This window comes from Gymnoscopelus braueri, assembly GCF_963280865.1.
Source record: "Gymnoscopelus braueri genome assembly, chromosome: 10".
NCBI lineage: Eukaryota > Metazoa > Chordata > Actinopteri > Myctophiformes > Myctophidae > Gymnoscopelus > Gymnoscopelus braueri.
The window spans coordinates 32025716-32045612 of record NC_137611.1 but is presented as its reverse complement, the minus strand read 5'-3'; the positions used below and the strand labels follow the sequence as shown (position 1 = coordinate 32045612).

The window sequence follows — 19897 nt, the reverse complement described above, 5'->3', positions numbered from 1 at the left end:
AATAGTGTGTGTGTGTGTGTGTGGGCTAGGTGTGCGGCTGTCCACCATAATCCAAGTATAGGGGGCTGTTGTACTCAGTACGTTACTGTATGGCTCAGAATCTTGGGTCCTTAAAGGAAGCAGCTGAGGCTGCTCGAGTGCTTCAATTAACGTTGCCTGCGCTCCATCTTAAAAATCAGATGGCAGGACCGTATTATTACCAACATAAGTCCCGGAGAGAGCTCAGTTACCCAGCATAGAATCCACCCTGCTGGTTCGTCAGCTGCGCTGGACTGGGCATGTCTCAAGCATGGCGGACACCAGGCTGCCAAAAGCAGTCCTTTACAGTGAGCTGTGTCAGGGTAAGCGGGACAGAAAAGTGGACCTCGGAAACGCTTCAAAGACCAGCTCAAAAACAAACCTACTGTAGCAGGCTTGGAGACTAAAACGTGGGAGTACAGGGCCGCTGCCGTGAAACTCAGCAACATCAAGCAGACAGCTGCAATGCACAAACATGCTTGTTGAAAGGGTGATAGATCCACCCAGACCTCTACCGCAGCCACATCAGGCCAGGAGTTCAAGTGCACCAGTTGCCAGAAAATATGTCGGTCAAGGATCAAGGATCAAAGGAAAGCAAAAGGACTCCAAACTCCTCCTATGATCTTCGCAAACGAAGAATCAGCCATTGTGTGTGTGTGTGTGTGTGTGTGTGTGTGTGTGTGTGTGTGTTCACACACACATGTGTCGCATTAATTCAGCTAGCGAAGCAGTGCCACATTAGCCTGGTAAACCCCTAACCTTCCGGAAATCTCATTTGCATTTGATTTCAGGAATTGGGTCTGGACTGAGAGCTTATCTGGGCGTTTCTGCGTCATCCACAAAATGGACTAGCCTATCACAGCGTCCTCGTTCATTGTTCTGAGATTGACAGCGAACGTTAGCCAATCAGGTGGAACCCGAGTGAACCCGAATGGAGCCGAGTGCAGCCAACCAAAATGGAACGGCGGCCATTGATACTTCGTCCGCTGTTTTCATCTCTGTTTTAAAACTTCAAAACGCTGTCAAACTTCTTTTTTGTGGCACGGAATTTACTTTTAAGATATTTTTCGGATAGCATTTGTTTAACTTCATATATGTGGTCAATTAATCATGACAGAGCCTATTTGAAAATAACAATTCAGAGAACCGGCAGGGGCGGGCAGTGACACGCATGTATCCGAATAAAGCAACCTATTTTTGGCATGGCCCTTTCAAAAGTCCCCTTGCGTCACGTTGCTCTGGTGGTGTTGGAACGAACTGCTGATTGGCTGAAGGGGAACGAACTGCTGATTGGCTGAAGGGGTTGTCAGTCAACGGTATTACTCCCGCCCAGCTCCAGCCCACAGCCAAAAAGCCAAACAGGCCCTCATGCCAGACTCACCATAGATATAGAAACCTAGATACCTCATTGGCCTCTGCAGTTCGTTGGAGCGACCTGTTTGGTATGGTGGCCGCCATACGCGCTGTGATCGGCCAGTGCCCGCCCCCCCCGGAAATGGGGGGAACGGGCACTGGCCAATCACAGCGCGTCTTTTCCAGGACTTGTCAGAATCTAGTTGTCCCGCCCCCACCTGCCTCTCATTGGCCTACTGAACGCCCCCTTCTGTGACGCACACGGACATTTCCAGCTGCCCCCCAGGAACAAAAGCTTCCTTGCCCAGGAAGCGGAAGCGCGCCCGCCGTGCCGAAGCTTCAGAGCCAGAGGAGGCGTCTACCTTTATATGTCTATGAGACACACTACTGAAATCAAATACAAATGAGATTTCAGGAGGAATGGTTTACCAGGCTAGTGCCACACATAACATATGAAAGGAAATGTAATGGAAACTGTTAGGGTTTCAAGAATGTTTTCCTGGACCATGTGGGTACCTGTGGGTCAGCGGAGCACAGTTTCAGAATCACTGATATAATGGTTGTAGCCCACTCTTCCCTACACTGCTGTTATTATTACCATCATTATTATTTTTATTGTAATGTCAATAAAATAGAGTTGGAGCCTAGTGGAACAAACTAACAACATAGAGATTTGGTTTGCACTGTGTGGGTGCCCTGGGCGTGTTGCCACATTCTGGGTTCATATCAAGCTTACGTCACGCCCTCTCTTCAGTGGGCTGTGTAGTAAAAGTAGAAAAGAGGAGCTTGGTGCACCTTGATCTTGTAACCACACAGGTGTGTGACTTACGGTAGCTTCCCATTACAGCTACAGTATGCCGTTCTGCGCTGCACCACTCCGCGCCGTGCCGTGAAGAGTCCGGACGTTTTTGAAAAACTATAATGAGTGGGGGGCCTCCTGATGGGGCACCAGGGGGGGCAATTGGAAAGGAAATGATTATTATTCAAAATATTTAAAACACAAGATAAGTGTCCTTATTTTGGGCATATCAATATTGTCTAAATGTTTGAAACATTTTCGTAATCTATCTGCATAACATAGCAAATCTACAAGCTCACAATGTGTTGTAATGTGATGTGGGAACCCGTGTTACTTTTGTGATCTTACAAGCATGAATCACGACCATGCCAAACACACACAACTTAAAAATGTGACTAAATTTACTTTTTTATAGACTTGGTTTTATTCAAATCTGTTTTGTTTTCCTTCTCTTTTGTCCTTTCCCCAGGAGAGCCACGCAAGTTTGATCCATCCTTCAGTGGCCCGATCCGGAAAAGGTACTTCCCTATACCTCCTTTTTTACATTGGCTGTGGTGACCTATACAGTACAGTAAATAGCTGTGTAACTCCTGAATCCTTAATCTGCTACCTTACTGCTGTGTTGACTGAGGCATCCTATTCATTCCCTGTGAGGCTGAGGGAAAAGTCCTAATGTTATTTCATTTAAGCGCTCACATGAATTGATGAAAATGAAGTCATGCTGTACATGATACATTGATATTTCAGTCAGAAGGGGGGGGGGTGGCTAGTAAGGAAAAGTGTAATTAAGGAAGAAACATTGAATGGAGAGGGAGAGGACATGAAAACTATTGGGGATATTTCTCGTCACTTAAGCTCAACCACTCTCTCATACTCTCTGGTGGACAAAATCTATTGACATACGTAACTGTAGCCTGTTGAGATTTCGCACGCACGCACGCACGCACGCACGCACGCACGCACGCACGCACGCACGCACGCACGCACGCACGCACGCACGCACGCACGCACGCACGCACGCACGCACGCACGCACGCACGCACACATACACACACACACACACACACACAATGTGTGTGCCACACTTACAGTACATACGCACGTATATAAATGATATACAAACATACACGACATGTACATAAATATACCTACATACACACTTCTGGGGCCTTTTACTGTAAATTCCATTACAGTCTGTTTCTGATGATACCCAGAACAGATTAGAGATGAAGAGAAATTTTGTTTTGTGACCAAATTGTTTTACATGAGAGTAAAACATCAGAGATGTAAAACAATGGTTTACGGTGTAAGGTCATACATATTTATTGCCTGCATGTGTGCAGAACACGTGCACGTATACATCCACAATCACCCACCTACATGTCCATCACTTTTTTTTGTACACAGGGCTACCCTCCCTTCACTACCCCCAACCTAGACGCAAGCAGTTTTTTTGCATGCAGTAACTCCAGCAAAGAATACTTTCTTTGAGTGACTGGTAAGGAGAGTGTTGAATCATCATTTAACAACAAAATCTGAGGAAAACATGGAATCTCAACTTCAAACAAATCTGATATGGCCAGGATATTTTGCCTGTTGGACATTCCCAGAACATGTGCATATATGTGCCCCAGGTTGAAGAGATGAAGAGAGAGTTGAGCAAAAGAGCAAAAGAGCAAGGAAGAGAGGAAAAGAGAGGAGAGGAGTAAGTACCGGCAAAGGAGAACAGGAGGAAGGTGAAGAAGAAATTAAGAGCAGTGTCTGGACAGACAGAATACAGAGAGAGAATATGAGAAAGACATAGGCTACGTACGAGGCTTACATAGGCTACGTACGAGTAGCCTATCTCTTTCTCATATTCTCTCTTCACTTTCTTTGGCTCTATTTCTTCACTAATGCCTCTTACAGTAAGAGGCAGGCATAACCTTAAGGGACGGCGCTGTGTGTTATTAAGCAACATCGATCCCATAGCCTGAAGGGACTGCTGCATGTTTCTAAACGGCATCGATCCATAACCCGAAGGGATGGCTGCAGCTTTCGGGTTATGGGATCGATGTCGCTCAGAAACAAGCGTGCCTGTTTCTAAGCAACATTGTTTCTGCTACTTCAAGTGGGCAAATCCTGCGCTGTACTGTATGTACCTTTAATCTAAATGAAACCCGTACTCATGAAAAAGTGATATCGGTAGGCCCCTAACTTTTAGTGTGCACACACGTACGTGTGTGTGTGTTTGGCTGTATGTTTGGCTGTATGTTTGGCTCTGTCTCTGTATAATATGTATATTTGCAGTGTGTGTGCGTGTGTGTACATGTGAGGGTGTGTTTTCACTTCTAGTCCATCTATGACAGCTTTGTTTATGGCAAATAATAATGACTGAGGGAGGAATGTCAGGTACACAGCTCCCTGTGTAGCTGGCCGACAGAATCTTCTCATCTACACATGTTTGTTTACCAGTCACATTTACTGTGTGTGTGTGTGTGTGTGTGTGTGTGTGTGTGTGTGTGTGTGTGTGTGTGTGTGTGTGATGAGCTTATCATCGAGGGTTTAGAGCCCCATGCAGCCAAGCGGGTCAATGTATTTATAGGCAGACTGTTTACCTGTCACTTTGTTGGTGCTGGAGTAGCAGAGTGGCTCAGCCTGAAGCCCAAACAGCCTAATATCTTCCCTGGCGACCTGGGGATTCCCTCTAGGCTTAGAGCTAGATGTTTGGTTTCCCATGTACAGTAGGAGTACCTTTGGGTTCAAATTTTATATACAGTATATAGGACTTTACTATGTAGTGGGCAATACAAATATTACTGCTGTTGCATACTGTTGTATTACTGTTGGTATACAGTATACGGTCTATATACAGTACATATATGCAAGGGATAATCATTATTGAGAAATAAATCCAGACAGGGTGATTAGATGCGAAGCTGAGGGGTCTTTATCACCCTGAGGGGTGATAAAGGTCTTTATAATGGTCTTATCACCGAAGCTTTATAGCCTTCGTGCTATAAGCTTGAAAGGTAAATAAAGGTTCAATAAGTCCTGTGTTCAAGAGAAAAGAGTGAAGGAAACATGTAGATGCAACTATTGATTATTTTCGTAACGATTATGCTATGGATACATTTTTTGATTAATCAAATCAATGAGATGCATGTTTTCAAATGCCGTAAAAAAAACTGTTGCGTTTAATTTTTTGAGAGAAATCAAGAGACCATAATGTTTTGGGATGTACTGTATATGAGATTGAGATCCAATGGTAACGTTATAGGACATTCTTAACCTGTGTGCCGCGAGGGTTTTGCCCTCAAATAATTGGCAAAACACTTTAGATTTTTTTTAAATATGTCATGGTATTTCTTCTTTAAATCCTTGAAAGGGGAGTTTTCATTGTGATACTGCTAAACTGGGATTTAAAGTGTAGCCGGCCCGGAACACAATCAATTGATTAATCATAACATGCTCACGTGGCCCACCCATCTGACCACTTAACTTATGTGGTCAGATGGGTGGGCCGTGCTTTTCAAGTGGGCCCTGTTCCAGAGAATGTTCGTACTTTGTTGTGAATAACAGGAGTTGTGGAGAAAATCGTCTTGGAATCTTATTCTACCGTTAATCCATTAAGACCGGGAATGCATCTGTGTCATTTTAGATTTGAGCTATGACCATTATTTTATACTTTGGATAGACATTTTTTACCCAAATCTTTGCTTCTGGGGGGGGGGGGGGGGGTCCCACAAACAACATATTTTGATGGGGTCGGCGGCCAAATACATATCATTGTGGGGGTCCTTGACGTTTTGAGAACCACTGAGTGCCGCGCTATGAGCTTGTACATCTGCTACTTTTTAAATAGCCAAAGAAATCTAAAAATGACACAGATGCGTTCCCGGGTCTTAATGGGTTAAAATTGTGATTTTCAAGTGTTTTCTTTAATGTGTGCTTCTCTTTGCTTCCTGCTCTCTGTCTCCCTGTAGGAGCTGCACAGATGTCTTCTGCTGTTTGATCTTCATCCTCATCATCTTCGCTTACATCGCTCTGGGGATAGTGGGTGAGTCCACTTGCACAGCATGCAATGCACACGCACACGCACACGCACACGCACACGCACACGCACACGCACACGCACACACTGCTGAGTGGGGAGAAGTCTCTTTGATCAGAATGTTGTTAGAATATACCCTCCAGTAAGTTCACGCACACACGCCCGCAAACACACACACACACACACACACACAGACACAGACACAGACACAGACACACACACACACACACACACACACACACACACACACACACACAATTTTTATTCCTCCACAACCCAAAGCCTGCGTGCACAGAAACTCTTATAATGAATAGTACACAACCTACACAACAATACATTACACACTACAGTACAGTATGTATTTTCCCACGCACGCACGCACGCACGCACGCACGCACGCACGCACGCACGCACGCACGCACGCACGCACGCACGCACGCACGCACGCACGCACACACACACACACACACACACGCGCAGCAAGTGGTCCCTATAATTGAGCTACAGAGAGAGGAAGAGAATAAGTGAAATCCACAGAGTAAAGCGTAAAAACTTTTTCTCACTAAGTGTGATACTATCTCTCTAAATTATGCAAATCTTTGGCTGTGTGTGGCTGTGTGTGGCGGTGTGTGTTGTGTGTGTGCGCGCTGTGCGGTGTGCGTTGGTTGCGTGTGTGCGTGTCTTTCGTTTCCTTCCACATCTCGAGAACCGTCTGACCAATCAAATTCAACAGCAGCAGAGGATCTCTGATCGACTGGCTACTGTTTTATACTTTGTTCGGTATCACGCAGAATTTACAAGCTGACACTGTAGACCTGCTATTTAAGCTATTTTGAAAATGTATTTCCATATTTTATTTAAATAGATACTTTTTATGTTAGATTAAATTGATTTGTTGATTAACTTAAACCCCTGAGTAACCCTTAAAGCAGTGTGAATGTTTGTGTATATGTGACTGTGAAGCAGTGTGCGTGCGTGCGTGCGTGCGTGCGTGCGTGCGTGCGTGCGTGCGTGCGTGCGTGCGTGCGTGCGTGCTTGCATGCGTGTGTGTGTGTGTTGTGTGTGTGTGTGTGTGTGTGTGGGTGGGTGGTAGGGTGTATGTGAAGCAGTATGTTTGCTGTAAAGTGAGTAATTGCTATAACAGCCAGCCAAGTAGCATGGCTTTACACATACAAAGTGAAAGTGTATATCTCATCTGACCTCATTCCTCATCATGTGGAAAGATCAAAGAGTTTTCCTTTTTGACGTCAGAGAACCAGGGCCATGCGTCATGCATCGGGAAATATGGGCCAGCAATGTTGCATAATAATTCACTACACTAGTCTATCCAGTGTTTCCCACAGGATTAAATGTTATTCAAGATTCAAGATTTGTATTTGTTGCATCACATTTTGGTACACCAGAGTAAAGTTCTTTGGTTTTATCTCCTCAACCTTGTAGCAACAATATAAAATATAGAATGCAAAAAGAAAGTAGTAAGATGAAAATAACTGCACGTGTACAATAATCATAGCACACTCTGATATTATTTAAAAAATATATGAGTGGCTATCACAATGAGACTAATGCATTCTGAAATATAGAAATGCATTTAACTAGAATGTTTCTATGTTTCTGTCTGTCTACCTGTGAGCTTTTATGCCCATATGGAGATATCTGTATCTGTCAGTCCTTGTCCCTTTATGCTCATATATGGAGATCCCTGATGTCATCAGTATATATTATATTATGATATGACTGGTATTGTTTGCGCTCATGCCATGACGACGACACATTGAGGTTAGACAACACACTCCATATTTGGGTGTACCTGCATTGGGAACTGCTTATATGGTTATGGGCTGAGTCAGAGTGACATCAGAGGTCCGTCCGTCCGCCGCCCGCCTGCACTCCCATTAGACCAATTTTAATATAGGATTGTCATTCACAAAAAAAAAACTGCAATGTTTCCCACTATAGGCATGTCAGAAACACATTAAGTAAACGGGAAGTAACTGTCACAGTGACACAGTCAAGTGCTCACACGCATATATATATATCTGTCAGACGGCTGTTTACCTGTCGGTTATGTGTCTTGTCTTGCTGTCACTCATTTGTCGGGTGTTACATTGGTGCCGGGTCGTTCTATTTCCAATGTGAAGTTTTACTTAAGTCTGTATGCATACAGCTGAGAGTGGCTGTGTACGAAGCGATGGAGTGTCTGTTTTTACCCCCTCAGTTATCGGTATCCACTTTCAGTTCGACCTTGAAAGAGCAAGTAGTACTCCTGGTCTGAGCTCTTTTAGGAGACATCAGGCTCCCTTACGCATCCAAACTTTTTGCCCCAGTATGCCAGCACAGCAGAAATGCCTGTCCGAACACATTATTCAGTTTGGGAAAAAAAGAAACATTCATGGTTGTTTTGTGTTTCTGGAATCACAACCATCCAAGGTAGAGCTATACTTCAAAATAGTATTTGTGATAACTGACTGTAGTCAAAAACATGTTCAGAATATTGAGTCTTTGCCATAAGAGGTGTGCAAACTGGCTAGAACAGTAATCTGTTGTCTACAAAATATTATACAAGAAATCATCAATACTAGGAGCAGTAAAGCAGGATTACATGTTACAAATTGAACATGTGTAACATATAATTCTTCAAACAGACCATCACACCATTACAAGCACAGGGATGTGCCTCTAGTCCAGTGGTGTAAAGAAACTAAGTAATTTACTCAAGTACTGTACTGTACTTAAAGGAGATTTTGGACTAAGTTTTTCTTACCTTTTCTATGATGTTATGATATCTTAGGATAAATGGCACAGTAGAAAAATTTCATAACTCCATCCCGGGTCCGCCACAGCTTAAAACGTGCGCGGATAGGCCTTGCGCTAGATCGCATATTTTAATATATATATATATATATATTTTTTATATCTGACGTTCATAGTGACAGAACACTATGCAACCAAAAAAATAAATAATCTAAGTCTCGCTAGACGAGATTTCAATCTCGTCTAGCGAGACTTCTGTTGTTTTTTTTTTTTACAGTGTTCTGTCACTATGAACGTCAGATCTCACAAAAAAATTGGATCTAACGCAAGGCCTATCCGCGCACGTTTTAAGCTGTGGCGGACCCAGGATGGAGTTATGAAAAATGTCTACTGTACCATTCATCCTAATATATCATAACATCATAGAAAAGGTAAGAAAAACTTAGTCCAAAATTCTCCTTTAAGTACAATTTCCATTTTCAGTACTTTTACTACTCCACTAAATTTCAGAGGCAAATATTATACTTTTACTCCACTACAATTATTTGACAACTTTATTTACTAATTACTTTATAGATTTTAACCACTGCAGCTCTGTGTACATTTCGGGTGATTTGAAAATAGCCAATCTACAAGCCCACAACGTTGTGGCCTTGTAGATCTGCTATTTTCAAAAGATTTTTTAAAAGACATTTTATACTTTTGAAAAGTTGTGAAATGGCACATTTTGCATAATGAGTACTTTCTACTCTTGGCACTTAGGAGTACTTTTGATACCAATACTTTTGTACTTTTACTCAAGTACATTTTTAATTCCGGACTTTTACTTATAATATGATATAATAATAATAATATATAGTATTTCTACATTGTAGTATTGATACTTTTACTTAAGTAATAAATGTGAGTACTTTTTCCACCACAGCTCTAGTCTCCCTGGGGTCCAGTGCAGTGGAGTGCACTTGCAGTCTTACGTACACAGAAATATAATCAGTTGGGCCGGGCGCTATGTCTGTCTCTGTTTGACTCTGTCTCTATCCATCTCATTCTGAAGTCAGCTGATGTTCACAGCTCAAAGTTTGATGAAAGATAACGAAATCTGATGGAACGATCGACAGAAGTTGTAAGAAGGAAAAAAAGTAGAGTAGAGAGAGAGAGAGAGAGAGAGAGAGAGAGAGAGAGAGAGAGAGAGAGAGAGAGAGAGAGAGAGAGAGAGAGAGAGAGAGAGAGAGAGAGAGAGAGAGAGAGAGAGAGAGAGAGAGAGAGAGAGAGAGAGAGAGAGAGAGAGAGAGAGAGAGAGAGAGAGAGAGAGAGAGAGAGAGAGAGAGAGAGAGAGAGAGAGAGAGAGAGAGAGAGAGAGAGAGAGAGAGAGAGAGAGAGAGAGAGAGAGAGAGAGAGAAAATTAAGAGGAGGAATATTTCAAATGTGCAACTCCCATTTTAAATGATACTGTGGGTTACTGGATCTCTATCACACTGGGTGACAAGGAGGGAGAGAGAAGGAGGGGATATAGAGAGAAAGCTGAGGACACAACGCAAGAGAGAGAGAGAGTCTGCAAGAAAAGAGAGGGGGAAAATAAAAGACAGCTAGGGAAGGGAGAGATAGAATGACATAAAGGAGTCAGTGGGGAGATTCAGCCTTTTGGGTAATAGAAAGATGGATAGATAGAGGTGAGAGAAAGACCAGAAGAAATTCACTTTGTTGCCTTTTGCTTTTGCAAAGTACACAATGCCCATGTCATGCCAATAAAGCATCCTCTGAACTGGAAAACATGAGGAGAGATTGAAAATGGAATGTGTGTGTGTGTGTGTGTGTGTGTGTGTGTGTGTGTGTGTGTCGCGTGTCGCGTGTGTGTGTGTCGCGTGTGTATGTGAGAGAGAGACAGACCGCAGTCAAAAATCTCTTTGTTCCCTAAGCTTTTCATGTGGCATTTCAAATACACAGCATGGTGTCCAAGTCAGATACAAGAAACAGAATTTCAGCTTTATAATATGTAGGCGATTGGAGCCAAGTTATCCTACTTTTGGTGCAAAAACAACTGAGTATGTAGCTGCCAATATTGTAGTATTGTAACATGTATTGACTAGTTGCGTCTTTACATTGACTAATACTGCATTGCAATGAAATTGCATTGTACCATGGGGGAATGCACCTGTAGTCTTTTGATTTTCTTTTTTGTGACAAGTATTTTTTTCTGCATGGGTGTAAATTGGGTGAATCTTGGCTACCTTCCTGTTTTGCTTAAAAACCTTTTAGTTGGTTCATCTAAAATGAATTAAAAGGATGAACACTAATGATTTCGGTGACCCCATGAGCTTTCATCTAAATTAGTAGTGTAGTGTTTTTAAATGCATCAAGTCAACACTAGTGCACCTGGTGGATTCTGTAAACCTGTCTGGTAAATATCATACGGAAACCAGGGGGATGTGAATCATGTGATTTCCTGTGTGAGTGGTGCGTCAAGGTGCATTCAGAACAGATGCGATGAAGATAATCGGGTCGCTTTAATCATGGGAGCAGCGTCACTCTAATGACAGGAGAGACACAAAGGGACTGATATTTTGTGAATGTGGTCACAACAGCATCGTCAATGTGTATGTCACCAGTGTTTGTTAGTTATGGTAAAACAATGGTTGCTTACCAGAGACAGACAGCTCTTTCTCACAAGTCGTCGCTGTTGAGCAGAAACCTTGTATCTCCATATTTCATCGTTACTTCTTCGTGCAGAAATAGCCAAACTATACACTCACGTGTTGCATCGCGACACATTGTGATCTTGTAGCGCTGCTATTTGTGCTATTTAATTATTTATTTTTTAAGGGATAGTGGTTAAATGTGTTTGTGGATTTGATAAATATTTAACGGTTTAAAAGTATGTTTTTTGTCAGTAAAGTTAATGTAGAATGTATTGATACAAGTAATCCCATGCAGTAGCATTCCAGCTGTAGAAAGCAGACACAGAGCAGAGGTGCAGTGTTGTAGTTTACTATATTGTATGATGTCATACATGCCCCTTCCATTGATCTCTTTGTCTTCTCAGCTCACAACATTTAACACCTACTGGTTAAAGGCTGGGGTCCTCCCGGGCTATAGACTTGGTCTGCTCCTTTTGTTCCCCTCTACACCAAATCTCTTTGTGCAAAATAACCGAGCTTGTAGAGCGGCTATTTTCACCAAATGTTCACCTACAGTAGAATAAGGACGCTAGGTTTCATATGGTTAATATTACAATTAATATTTTCAATATGTCTTCATATGTGTATGTCTGAATTCATCATGCTTTATCTGCATGCCAGTTGCATTTACCATATTACCAAAGTGTGTGCATTTGATGTGATGTGTAGCCTATGTGTGAGTTCATGTGTGTTGTGTGTGTTACTTCAGCTCCCTCACCCAAATCCTCAATTATAGATTGAATGTTAGTAGATCAATTTTGTATGAAGCCAGTGTTAATGTGCCGAATAAAACATAAATATATCTTTCTCTGTCTCTTAAGTGATACTGTATAGAACTCTCTCCCCTTTCTCTCTCTTTCTTCTCTTGCCAATACATAAATAGTGTAGAGTAAGTAGAATATGGTGCCCCATATTTTCGTATTTTTTAAGAGCAATATGGCAGCCTGTGTGAGAAAGAGAGAGAGAGGGGGGATTTGGCATCAAGCTGTTTCAGAGCATCCTGAAGTGTGCTACCTAGGAAAAGCACATGCTCACACACTCATACTGTACACATAGTATGTGTACTGTACAGTGTGTGTGTGTCTATGTATTCACACACGGACACACACTCAGGCACCAGCACATCCCCACAAAGACTCATCTGCCTGTGTCACAGAAACACACAAAGACACACAGAGACAAAGACCACACGAAAATCCCCTCACTCAAGCCCCTCCACCTCCAAACATAGATGACATCATTCCCAATGACATCATCCTCGGACTTGCTCACTCACACCCACACACACACACACACGCACACGCACACACGCACACACGCACACACGCACACACACTCACACTCACACTCACTCACACACACACACACACACACACACACACACACACACACACACACACACACACACACACACACACACACACACACACTCAGAAATATGCAGACACAGGAATGCTCTAATCATTTTCTCCCTGCTGTATTTACCTCCCTCTCAATTATTTCCTTTCCTATTACCTTTATATATTTTTCTGTCCTTTCCTCCTGTATATCATGCACAGAATACATCTGCTGCTATGCGCATGCACCTTTATATCTTATCTCAGGTACCATGTGTAAATATGCGGATAATTTGTTATTAGTTTTTTTCTTGTTTGATCTCCCCCCCTTCTTTTTCCCTTTCTTTCTTCTATGGAAATAATGATACGATGGGTACTATGCACGCAAACTAATTTCACCTACTTCTTTACTCTGTAAACCTGTGACAATAAAGCAAAACATTCTGATTCTGATTCTCACCAACACCTTTAGCACTTTGATCTATTACTCTGCTCTCTTCCCATTTCATTTAATTTCCTCTCCTCTCCTCTCCTTTCATTTCATTTCCTCTCCTCTCCTTTCCCCCCCCTTCCCTCCTCACCTACTCTCTTTCTTTTTGCACCTTTTGGACCTCTTGTGTTCTATTTGTCTCACTCTCTATTCTCTTCTCCTCCTCATTCTACTTCCATTATTGTTAACCTTCCTCTCCTCTCCTCTCCTCTCCTCTCCTCTCCTCTCCTCTCCTCTCCTCTCCTCATCTCTCCATCTTAGCATATCCTGTGTCATTCTAGCCCCCTTTCTCCTCTCTGGCATCATTCTCTTCTATCATTGGTGAATATATCACCCTTTTCACAGCTTTAGCAGAATTACATTGTTTAATGGAAGTCATCTATATGGCGGGTAATATGCAATACTAAAGCACTTGTCCCATTAACATGATGAATATTGGTTCTCCAGACGCACATTTACAGTAATACTTACGTTTTTTTTCTTCCTGTAATGTTTATGCTACCCCCCCTCCCCCCCAAAAAAGAAAAGGACGCAATGTTTTGTGTTTTATCCTTTTGACAGATGTATATGAACATGTTCATGTACATGTGTATTAATTGTCAATAAAAGCATCAATCAATCAATCAATCAATCCCATGGATTGTAAGTCCCCAACCAAGACAGTATTTAGCTCTGTATTGGAGAACAATGTGACATAAAGAAAGGATGATATTGTTGTGTTAGTGCTAGCCATTATGTTGAGAGGAATATTGTTGTTGTTGTTGTTACTGACTGTGCGTAAAGGTTGCTGTTGTTTACAAATGAATTGGGTGCTGATATTTCCGCACACTGGAAGCTACACTGACTGTAAAAGCCTTAGTGTCAAATTAATTAGTTGTAACTCTGAAATTGCATAAATGTAACCATTTGGTTACTTTTATACACTCAGCGGTGCAAACCCATCAACTTTGGGTGGCCTGTCTGTCTGTCTCGAGGAAGGGCTGTCAAATAGCATTTCTGGGATAAGGATCAAAGAACAGAGAATAGGAGTCTTGCAGCAACGCAGCTGATATTTGTCCTGAAATGGCTTTGAGCAAAACTGTAATCAATGCCTGGGATTAATACCATTTTCGGGTATCTGATCCGGTCGGAGCAGAAATAACTTTACGTCATCATTACGTCATCAGGTGGCTGCAACCGGAACGAACCGCCAAAACCACAATTATTTCTTTCTTTTGTGTAAACCGGATCACACGGCTATAGTTTTAGAACGAATACAAGGCTTTCCTCCGAGGTGGAAAGGCTGGTGGTGATGCGAGGTCACTTCCTGTGAAACGACTCTCTGTTTTCCAACGCAGTCTGGAAACTCAACTCTTCAGACTCCACGTCACCCCCTAGCCTTCCTCATTCCTCGCATCACTACTTGTTGCCTATTTACAATTGGGCATGCTGTGCCAATCACAGGCAGTTTTGAGTGTGCGGAGGCTCCCTTTAATTGTTCATTTGCACATAATACAAACAAAGTGGAAGTTACAAATATATAGTAACCCTTTTTCAGAAAACTGATCAACAAGCTGACAACGTGTCACATTTCAGCAAGTATGAATTAGGCTTTCATTGTGTTTTCTCTCTCTGTGTGTGTGTGTGTGTGTGTGTGTGTGTGTGTGTGTGTGTGTGTGTGTGTGTGTGTGTGTGTGTGTGTGTGTGTGTGTGTGTGTCTCTCTCTGTCTCTCTAGCCTGGTTACATGGTGACCCCAGGAAGGTGCTCCATCCTACAGACAGCTATGGACAGTTCTGTGGTCAGACAATCAATGCGTAAGTCTACAACTCTACTTGCAGCATTCTAACAATCTGACCTGCTCTCCTCAAACGTCAGACCTAACAATACCAATGAATACCAGACTATGCAGGTTTTTGTTTGGCATTTTTGCTTTATTTCTCTGTGTGTGGTGAACATTGTGACATTTAATTATGCTTCCATCTCCGGATGGGTAATTACCTGTCATCAGTAGACTTATACATTTCTAATTCCTTGATTCTGATTGGCTGGTTTCCGTTTAGTAGATGTGATAAAACAGACAATAATCTACTCCTTAGATCAGCTTATATCAATCAATTCTTTTATACAGTGATACAGCATATCTGTAGCTGAACGATAGAAGAGGAGCGCTTGTTTTCCTTACAAGCCCCGGCATGCGGGTCTTTTAAGCACCGCCCGTGTGGGACGGCAAGTGACTGAGGGGCTTCGGGCGGGGCTTGTAAAGAAAACAAGCTTTCCTCATCCCTCGCAAACCATCTGTGCTGGAAGGCTAAGTAGCTAGGGTAGCAGTTTACACGGGAAGTTCACGGACGTAGTAGCTAAATCTGGCTACAAATTGTAATCGAATTTCTATAGAATATTTGAGTTCCAATGAGATTGAGCCAACAGTTACGCTTGTATGTGTTTGTTTGGCTGAGTAAACAGGCACTCGTCTCTGTTAGGAGGAAGTTGCTCTTCCTGGTAGCCGGGAACTACTTTCTTGTAAAAGTTGTTTTTGTAGTGAATTATTAAGAACTCTTTTAATTGGGATGTGTGTGTCAATGATTTTCATGTAGCCATATTTGTAACCGTTTTAGAAAAGCAATAAGCCACGCGAGGTCTCAGTTTACCTGAGGGGGTCACTACGCCCCTCAGCCATTATCAAATACTTGGTAAACTGCGTCCTCTAGTGGCTTATTGCTTTAATCTAAAAGCCTGGCAGTGATGCTGCTGCATTCTCATGTCTGACTGGTCAGTGTAGAAATTCCCCCTGATGACGTTAACTGATGGCTGATTGACAGACCGTTACCATGGAGGTGATGAAAATGAATCATCTTCAGCAGGCTGCAGGACAGTGATAAGGGATGCATGTTTGTGAGTGTACTGCCAGTGCATGAATACGTGTGTGTGTGTGTGTGTGTGTGTGTGTGTGTGTGTGTGTGTGTGTGTGTGTGTGTGTGTGTGTGTGTGTGTGTGTGTGTGTGTGTGTGTGTGTGTGTGTGTGTGTGTGTGTGTGTGTGTGTGTGTGTGTGTGTGTGTGTGTGTGTGTGTGTGTGTGTGTGTGTGTGCGAAGTAAACCGGTTAACAGACTGAGGTGAAGACTGAGATGGTCAAATGTTTGTGTTGGAGTGACATCTATTGTTGGATTGTGATTATGATGTATTGATTTTGTGTTTTGTCTAATGTAGTCACTGTCAATGTCACTATGTAGTGATCATCGGGTCACTTGTGATTCCCAATGACTAGAGCATGTTTAACAAGACTTGCTCTCGAGGTGAGGGTACATTTTCATACTGTAAGTCCCTGTGTTAAGCAAGATCATACTAAATGTGGCCTACCCAGTTTAGAAATCACTTGCTTGTTGATTAAATTAATGTGCTTGCAGAAAAAATAAAATAAATACCTCAAATGTTGTGTCCTGGTGTCGTCCAGGCAACTATTTAGTGAGATGTTTCAGCCATTAAAGGCTCAAATAGCTCCTACTTAATACTGTTTCAATGTCTAATAAGCTGATGTTGCCATTTTGTAGTGAAATGTCAATCCAATAAAAGGGGAATTACCAAAGGTTTGTACTGTACACTGCGTCAGGCTAACATAGCACTAAACAAAGATACATTTCTAATGTGAGAGAGCTTGTGTTTTTATGATTTGACAGGAAAAAACCAATCCTGTTCTATTTCAACATCCTCAAATGTGCCAACCCAGCTGTGTTGATCAACCTCCAGTGCCCTACCACCCAGGTAAAAATACAAATAAAAAACACAAATGGCTGTCTATACTTTTTGAGTCTTTTTTTGCCTTTTGTGTTTTTTTTCCCCTGTTCCACTTTTTTTTATGTGCATTTGATATGGATAAATTAAGCACATTTGTAAACCATGAAATGAGGGCAGAAGTGCCCTTGTGTATTACTGTCAACTAACAACAGAATACAAAATAGTGCACAACAGTGAATAGAATAGAATAGAATAGAATAGAATAGAGACCTTATTGTTTATATATAATATGTCAATTTTCCTTTGGCTTCACTGTGGTAGAATAAAAAACAACTAATAAACAATGTAAATGTATGAACAATTATATAAAAATTGGAAACACAGTTCTCTGTTCCTCTTTCAGATGTGTGTGACAAAGTGCCCAGACAGATTTTCAACCTACTCAGACATGCAGCTGCAGCACAAACTGAGCAGGAGTTACTGGGACTATTATAAACAGTTCTGTAAGCCTGGATTCAATAACCCCAATAAGGTATTATAGTATTTATTATAACACACAATTATGAAACATTGTACAACATCTGTAAAAGGCTGGGATAAAGATATGCTGTAACTTGTTGATGGTTGTCAAGACATACATCGTGATTCATTAAGCTCTATAATAGTGTACAAAAGTGTATTATACCATTATGCAATTTACTTACGTAAATAATGAATAATTAAGCAATATTATGATTGAGGATGTTTACTGTTATTATTGCAACAATATAATAATATTTGTCACCAACAGTATATATGTACATAGTAAACCATATAATAGATTGATTTAACATGGCTACTTGCCAAAGTACTGTATAATCAGCCTTGTTAAAATTAAAAGTCCCTCCTACCATCTATCTAGAATTTTTCTCTTACTTTTATGCTAATCTCTCTCTTCCAGCCAGTATCTCAGGTTCTAAGAGATGAGGACTGTCCCTCTATGATTGTACCTAGTAAACCATGTAAGTATGTTACTTTTCATGCCACCGCACCACCTAGGGCTGGGCAATTAACCGAAAATACATTTAAACCAATAATTACAACCAATAACGACTTATTACCGAACAATCGAGAAGAAAGGTTTTTGCTTTGTTTCTATAGGCTCAAATCAAAGATTCGACGTGAAATAATTCTAATTTGATTAGTCTGATTAATCACTTGACCCTGTATTATATACTTCCTTGTACAATGATGATGTTGGTGTACAAAAAAGAAAAGAAAAAGCCAATCTAAGTTGAGCTGCTATTTTTACTATTTTTATAATGATTCATTAATCGTAATTGAGGAAAAAGTTTGAATTAATCGTGATATTGATTCGAAGTTATATTGCCCGGTCCTACCACCACCTCAGGGAGGTCATTGTAAGGCTGGCTCATTATCAACATTCAGTGTACTGTGTGGTGTTAGTCATGCTTGCATAGAAATCCTATGTCTCTCTCTATCTGAGATAGAGAGACAGTCTGACAGAAAGACTTTCTGTCTTTCTTAGTCCTGCAGAGGTGTCTACCAGACTTCATCACTCTGAATGGGACACTGACAGTAGCTAACAGGACAAGGTTTAAAGACGCTCTGGATACCGCACGCAGTGTCACTGAACTCAGAGATGCTACCCAGTAAGAGCCATCCTATCTTCTATCTACCTACGCATATATGTTTGTTTACCTACGGTATCTATCTGTCTATTTATGTATGCATACACAGTAAGATCCTGAGTGGTAATTGGTGTTAACATGCGGCCCGAATGGCGAATGAGGCGTCTCTACCTGTTTATGTCTATGATTACCACGTCCAGCTTAATTACGTGTGTTACATTTTAAATGTCTCTTCTCTCTGCAGAGGGATAACAGGGCTCGTGGACACCAAGGAGCTTGGCATGAAGATAGTAGAAGATTATGCCAACTCTTGGACATGGATACTCATGTAACCACACGCACACGCACACGCACACACACACACACACACACACACACACACACACACACACACACACACACACACACACACACACACACACACACACACACACACACACACACACACACACACACACACACACACACACACACACACACACACACACACACACATTCTACAATTTATTCATGTCCACACACAGGGAAAACATACAGGATAACATCCCAGGTGCAGTAAAGGTTACATTCACAGACTCATGGATATGTCCTCATGATACAACAGGCATGGCACTCAGCACTCCATGGGAACAAGTAGTGGCGGCTCCGCCATATATGGCAGCAAGAGACAGCACAATACTTTGCCAGCCATTTTGCCTCACTTTTGGGCATCCCAAGTTGTCGAAAACCCTCCGACAACAAGTCCGTGGATATGTATCACCAGAGGAAACAAAGTTCTTAGTCTTGCACTGCTGCTTGGTGTTAAAGCACCCTCTGTAGTTGTTGTCCTGGGCCTGGAAGTCTACCGCACGCACGCACACAAACACACACACACACAATCTATTGAAGATCCCAATTGATGAACCGATTACTGTATCTGCACTAATGAAATGGTTGAAGCCTCTGTTTTAGCCAGAGCTTGTAACCAGCAGGTCATCAGTTGAAATTGCTGGGATGAAAGCAAATTAATAATGTTTTACAGACTAGAATAAATACACCAAGGATAAGACAGTAGTGATGTAACAATGAGAAGCATGTGCAGGCTAGGATTGGGACG

At 41.9% G+C, this 19897-nt stretch overlaps 1 protein-coding gene across 1 annotated transcript in view; it reads left to right on the top strand.

Annotated features, from left to right (window-relative positions):
- Positions 1 to 289: 289 nt before the first annotated feature.
- The window catches only part of LOC308093512 (choline transporter-like protein 5-A), a gene marked incomplete at both ends in the record, with an annotated part of 28039 nt that continues 8431 nt past the window's right edge, over positions 290 to 19897 (top strand). Inside the window, 9 exons of the mRNA XM_080439849.1 lie at positions 290 to 341; positions 2586 to 2688; positions 6136 to 6209; positions 15175 to 15253; positions 17113 to 17197; positions 17574 to 17702; positions 18111 to 18171; positions 18699 to 18822; positions 19046 to 19129. Of these exons, the coding sequence (XP_080295975.1) occupies positions 290 to 341; positions 2586 to 2688; positions 6136 to 6209; positions 15175 to 15253; positions 17113 to 17197; positions 17574 to 17702; positions 18111 to 18171; positions 18699 to 18822; positions 19046 to 19129 (791 nt within the window). The remainder of the gene's footprint in view (positions 342 to 2585; positions 2689 to 6135; positions 6210 to 15174; positions 15254 to 17112; positions 17198 to 17573; positions 17703 to 18110; positions 18172 to 18698; positions 18823 to 19045; positions 19130 to 19897) is intronic.